The sequence below is a fragment of the Myotis myotis genome, unplaced genomic scaffold (genome assembly GCF_014108235.1).
Source record: "Myotis myotis isolate mMyoMyo1 unplaced genomic scaffold, mMyoMyo1.p scaffold_m19_p_4, whole genome shotgun sequence".
Classification (NCBI taxonomy): Eukaryota; Metazoa; Chordata; class Mammalia; order Chiroptera; family Vespertilionidae; genus Myotis; species Myotis myotis.
In genome coordinates, this window is record NW_023416346.1 from 12,182,327 (window position 1) to 12,188,403 (window position 6,077).

General features: G+C 55.7%; 1 protein-coding gene across 2 annotated transcripts; it reads left to right on the top strand.

Annotated features, from left to right (window-relative positions):
* Positions 1–185: 185 nt before the first annotated feature.
* On the top strand, positions 186–5,945 carry NAA10 (N-alpha-acetyltransferase 10, NatA catalytic subunit). 2 transcript variants are annotated; one of them, XM_036304774.1, is made up of 8 exons: positions 186–206; positions 681–779; positions 1,107–1,165; positions 2,285–2,330; positions 2,417–2,532; positions 2,734–2,778; positions 4,848–4,932; positions 5,636–5,945. In XM_036304774.1, the coding sequence occupies exons 1-8, from the start codon at positions 186–188 to the stop codon at positions 5,870–5,872; spliced, it is 708 nt and encodes a 235-aa protein (XP_036160667.1). In that variant the 3' UTR covers positions 5,873–5,945. The 2 variants fall into 2 exon arrangements, with proteins under 2 accessions (XP_036160667.1, XP_036160669.1); XM_036304776.1 differs by having other exon boundaries at positions 5,529–5,662.
* Positions 5,946–6,077: the final 132 nt, after the last annotated feature.

The following is a 6,077-nucleotide window of genomic DNA, read 5'->3' on the forward strand; positions in this document are numbered from 1 at the left end:
CAGCACTTCCGGCCTGTGGACCGCCCGGCGCGCACCGCCCCTTCCGCCGCCGCCCCCGCGAGCCCGAACCCGGCCCCGGCCCCAGCCCCAGCCCCAGCCCCAGCCCCAGCCCCAGCCCGGGTCCGGCCAGCAGCAGCTGACTGCGCGTTCACGATCCGCTGGGAGCCGCCATCCTCGCCGCCGTCATGAACATCCGCAATGCGAGGGTGAGGGTCCGGGGCGGAAGACTGTCCGCGTGGCGTGGGTGCGGGCTGGGTGGCCGCGTGCGCATGCTCTTGAGGGGCCTAGAGTCCCGGGCCGGCCGCCCTGTGCGGGGCTGGTGAAGGCCATCGTGCCCGTGGGGCTGGATCTACACGAAGAGGGGGCCGGACCTACCCGGAGAGGGGGTCGGGGCTGCAAACCCCGTCTTTGCGGGATGTCGGGGCTCAGTTGGATGGTGTCTGGGAGCTCCCCTTGCATCCACATTCATTCCAGGAACAGACGATTTTTGCACAGTGGCTGTGGGCCAGACCGGTGTAAAGACAGGCCTGCCCAGCCCTGCGGGGGTAAGGCGGGCGGGAGCGAGGGGGAGTGGGGTGTCAGTGAATAGACAGACAGCGAGCGGGCTTTGACAGGACCTGGGCCTGCTTAGTCACTGCAGACCCTGGTCTGACCGCATTCCCATGCCCCCCCTCCCGCAGCCAGAGGACCTGATGAACATGCAGCACTGCAACCTGCTGTGCCTGCCAGAGAACTACCAAATGAAGTACTACTTCTACCATGGCCTCTCCTGGCCCCAGGTGGGCAGCTGGTTTTGGGGACCGGGGACACCAGGCGTCAGTTTGGGAGGAGTGGGTGCTCTCAGCTGGGGTGGGGAGCTTAAGGACTGGGCCAAGGGAGGGGCAGGATTCCCACCTGTGTCTGTCCTCTCCCTGCCTACGACAGGGCAGAGTGTGGTATGGGGAAACCAAGGCACTTGGCCTGGAGGTCAGGAGCTGTTACTGAACTTACCACTGGAGGGACTTCTGTCATGCACACAGCGAGCCATGGGACTAGGTGGCTGCTAAGGGCTCCTCATCTCTGACAGGAAGTTGTTCTCTGACTTCTTTCTCCTCCCTGTCACCCAGCTCTCTTACATCGCTGAGGATGAGAATGGGAAGATTGTGGGGTATGTCCTGGCCAAAATGTGAGTTACCAAGAAGGGAGAGAAGCCTGGTGTGGGAGCTGGGGGATGGGGCATGGATCTTCCACAGGGGTGGGGGCACCAGCACTGCACATGTCTGGTGGATGCTGCCTGGGTTGTTTTTTTAAAATTAATTTCTAGACTCTTAAGTTCAGTTTTCAGTTAAAAAATTTTAATGTATTTTTATTGATTTCAGAGAGGAAGGGAGAGGGAGAAAGAGATAGAAACATCAATGATGAGAGAATCATTGATCGGCTGCCTCTTGCACGCCCCCTACTGGGGATCAAGCCTGCAGCCTGGGCACGTGCCTTGACCGGAATGGAACTGTGACCTCCTGGTTCATAGGTCCACGCTCAACCACTGAGCCACACTGGCCGGGTTAGGGTTAGGGTCAGAGTTTTTCGGGTCTATACCCAGGAGAGGGATTACTGGGTTGTGGTTGTATGGTAGCTCTATCCTTAAATTTTTGAGGAATCAGCAGACTGCTTTCCATAGTGGTTGTACCAGTCTACCTTCCCACCAGCAGTGGATGACGGTTCCCTTTTTTCTACAGCCTCTCCAACACCTGTCATTGCTTGTCTTGTTGATAATGGCCACTCTAACAGGTGGGAGGTGGTAGCTCATTATAGTTTTGGTTTGCCTTTCCCCAGAATGTCATTTAGCTGCAATCAGAAACGAGGTAGCCTTTTCAGATTGGCTTCTTTCACTTAGTAATGTGCCTTTAAGGTTCCTCCATGTCTTTTCATGGTTTGCTAGTGCGTTTCTTTTTAGCACCGAACCATATTCCATTGTACTCCATTGACACTACACATGTCTTTTGGCTGCGGTGAGGGGTTTGAGAGTCCCAGCTCTCCTGCCACCCCAGATCTGGGGCTACCTCCCGGCACATGGTCCTGCCATGCGCATGTGCCGGGAGGTGGGGGTGGCTGCATCTTCACCAGGCTCCTTGCTAACCTCTCTCCTTTCTTCTTTTTTTTTTGCTTTTATTTACTTATTTATTTATTTATTTTTTTAATTGCTTAAAGTATTACAAAGGGTATTACATATGTGTCTTTTTTTTTCTCCCCGCCCTTGACTATCCCCTGGCCTCCCCCACTCCCCTCTCCTTTCTTCTTGATATAGGGAAGAGGACCCAGATGATGTGCCCCACGGACATATCACCTCACTGGTGCGTAGGGCCCACGCAGGCTTTGATGGGGGTGGAAGTAGGGGTTAGTTGGGGCAGCCCTCAAGCTCCTAGCCTTCTTCCTCCAGGCTGTGAAGCGTTCCCACCGGCGCCTTGGCCTGGCTCAGAAGCTGATGGACCAGGCCTCCCGAGCCATGATCGAGAACTTCAATGCCAAATACGTCTCCCTGCATGTCAGGAAGAGGTGGAAGCCGGGGCCGAGGGAAGGGAGGAGTGGGGAGAAGATACTGTGTTGATGTGGGTCTTGGGGGTGCCCTGGCTTTTGGAGAAGATCTGGGAAGTGGGATTAGTGGGGAGGGGGCACTAGGAAAAGGGGCAGGACCTCGACGTGCTGTCCCTGCCTGGCCGAACCTGTGCAGCTCAGCACTGCCTTATTCCCCTGCAGTAACCGGGCCGCCCTGCACCTCTATTCCAACACCCTCAACTTTCAGTAAGTAGATCTAGATTTTTCTAATGGTGTGGGGTGGTCCCAGGTCTGGCTGGCTCATGCATGTGGCTGAGATGGACTGAGCTGCCTTCCGGGCTGGGGGGCAGGGGCAGCTGAGATGGGGAGCAGGTCCTGGACTCCACACACATTGCCAGGGTGCCTCCTCCATTCTCAGTGGCAATGGCACTTGCCTGCTGCCATCTGCCCAAGGATTGTGTGATGCAGGAGGATGTGTGGTGTGTCTTGCTGGGTGGAGGAGCGATTGCTTGATGGTGGCCGAGAGCAGATGACGGGCAGTGTGGTGAAGGGCACATGGGCTACTCGGGAGTATACATGAGGGCTCAGGACATGAGCAGAAGCCTAGGAATAGAACTCAAAGTGGCCAGGTACCTAAAAGCATCCAATGGGACCAGAAGAAAGGAGAATGTGCTGCTACAGAAGCTTAGGCACATCCAGGTAGGATGCGCTGTCAGCCTGGGGAGCAGAGGGATCGCAGCAGTCGCCAACCGGTGTTCCGCAGACCACTGGTGGTCCCTGAGATCCGAAAGGTTAGCGCCCGCTGACCTAGAGCCCTAGGCGTCCTGGTGGACGAGGGTGGGTCCACTCAGGGACATTGGAGTCTCTGTATGCCCGGCACAGGACAGAGAGAGCCTGGAAGGGAATCGACGCACCCAATACATGATGGCAAAAGCTACTTGAAAGTGAGGCTGGGTGGGCTGTCCATGTAGGAATCTCCTGAGACAGGACTCGGCCTCAGTTTGGTGGAGGATGAGAAGGGACTGTTGTGAAGGGCATTTGAGGAACAATATTTTTTTTTCATTTTAATAATTTACTTTATTTAATCCAATAAATCCATATTCTTCTCATTTGAACAGGTAACCAATATAAGAAATTATTGAGTTACTTTACATCTTCTTTTGTTTTTTTAATATATTTTATTGATTTTTTACAGAGAGGAAGGGAGAGAGATAGAGAGTTAGAAACATCGATGAGAGAGAAACATCGATCAGCTGCCTCCTGCACACTCCCCACTGGGGAGGTGCCTGCAACCAAGGTATATGCCCTTGACCGGAATCGAACCTGGGACCTTTCAGTCCTCAGGCTGACGCTCTATCCACTGAGCCAAACTGGTCAGGCCATCTTCTTTCGTTTTGCTAAGCCTTTAGATTCCGGTGTGTTTTACACTGGCAGCATGTCTCAAGGGGCCACGTGTCTGGTGGCCACCTATGGGACCTGCTGGTCTAGAGTTCCCATGTGAGGCTGTGCAGGGAGGCATGCATGATTCTGGGTGGGCTGCATTCAGATTTTTTTTTTAAACGCATTGAAAAGTTCAGGGTAATGCAACTAGGGCAGAGCGCATGGCCCTGCAACACCTCCATCGCCTCGGTGGGGGCGTCAGGGCCTGGGTGGATGTGACAGATGTGAAGGGCAGAGGTGCACCTGTGGGCCTCCTGTCCTCCCCACAGTGATAAAATCTGAGGAGCAGTCTTTGACCCAAATGCTGATACCTCTGATCAACCGTTCCAGGGGCTTAGGTATGGCAGGGACTTTCTAGGCCATCGAGTCCAGGCCCCCTTTCAGTGGCAGATGCCCAAGTCTGCAGGCACACCTCCAGTGAAAGCTCAGCCCCTGCACTGCTCAGGCCAGGGCCATGCCTGGCAGTGCCTGTCAGGAACAGAGGGTGCAGCATCCTCCTCCCCGTTCCAATTGTGAGGCATAGGGACTGACAGTGCGTTCTCGGTAAGTGACAGGGAGCAGGGCAGGGAGGGAAGTGGATGGTTAAATTCAGGGCTTCAGCTCACAAGAAACCACAGAAAGATCTTGGTAACCGGGTTAGGATAGGCAGGACCATGGCAGGACCCAGGGAGTGGGGAGAAGGATAAAGGCGCTAGGTACTACTTACTGCTTGACAGAGCAGAGGGAAGGCTGTGTTGGAAATGGGGCTTGTCTACAAAAGGGTCCTTCGGGTGGAAATGACATCTTGCCCCACTAGCATATGATGCCAGAAGGCTGAGGAGAATTTGACCCCTGATTCTCGGGCTGTCCTCCTTCTCTCCAACCCCTGCCCACAGGATCAGTGAAGTGGAACCCAAATACTACGCAGATGGGGAAGATGCGTATGCCATGAAGCGGGATCTCACCCAGATGGCCGATGAGGTAAGTTTAGGGGGGCCAGGGCCACAGTCCCCACAGATAAAGAAGAGCAAGGTAAGTAGGGGAGCCCCTGCTGGAGGGAAGGTGAAGCTCCCAGGGGCCCTGAGACAGTAGGAGGCCTGTGATGGGCTAGAGACAAGATGGATCAGGTGCTAGCCATTGTGTCTACGTTGCTGGGACAATGCTACGTTGCTGAGCTCATCACCTCAGTTTCCCCAGCTGTCAGGTAGGGAGCTGGGCCTTGTCAGGGCCTTGAAGGAGGCCACAAGATTCCATTCTCAGGAAGAAGCCTGTACCACTCTGAGGCATGGTGTGAGAGGCAAGGGAGGGAGGCCCGTGGATGCACTGAGAATGAGGGCTCCAGGATAGCAGTGGGGGCCTGGGGACAGCCATGGCCTGCCCCAAGGCTCAGGGGTAAGACAAAACAGGGCTGAGGAGAAAGTCAAGTCCTACAGCAGCCCAGATGAGGGAGGCATGAGCATACTCCCTTTATAGGAGAGAAAACAACCCCAGGGAGAGCAGAGCCAGGATTCAACTCAATGCAGTCCTGTGTTTCCTATCCTGGCCCTGCTGCCTCTCATTTTACCCTCTGCCCCCAGCAAGTGACAGACACAGGCTCCCTTGGGCAGCCAGAGAGGGCCTACATGGTCTGGAGACTTAGGCCCTGTCATCTTCCTCCTGCTTCTCCCTGGGCTTCTGGTGGCAGCTGAGGCGGCACCTGGAGCTGAAGGAGAAGGGCAGGCACACAGTGCTGGGCGCCATCGAGAACAAGGCGGAGAGCAAGGGCAACTCATTGCCCGGCTCAGGAGAGTCCGGTCGTGAGGAGAAGGGCCTGGCTGCCGAGGACAGCGGTGGTGACAGCAAGGACCTCAGCGAGGTCAGCGAGACCACAGAGAGCACCGATGTCAAGGACAGCTCAGAGGCCTCCGACTCAGCTTCCTAGAGCCTCCTCTCCCTGCCCTGGCCCTCCCATCCTCACCCGAGGTTACACAATAAACTTCACCCAGGGGGGGGTTTGTGTGTGCGAGTGTGCGCATTTGTGGGGGGTTGCCTCTCTCAGGCCCCTCTGTGTCCCTGTGGGGCTGGACCTCATGACTCTTTGGCACAGCGCATCCTGGAAAGTCCGAGTAGCTTCGTGTGGGCTTTGG

Bases quoted from the DNA above. Each gene is read 5' to 3' on its own strand.
- NAA10 (XM_036304774.1), top strand. From the start codon at position 186: ATGAACATCCGCAATGCGAGG. The intron at 207-680 runs GTGAGGGTCCGG...CCCCTCCCGCAG, and splicing joins TGAACATCCGCAATGCGAGG to CCAGAGGACCTGATGAACAT. The intron at 780-1,106 runs GTGGGCAGCTGG...CCTGTCACCCAG, and splicing joins ATGGCCTCTCCTGGCCCCAG to CTCTCTTACATCGCTGAGGA.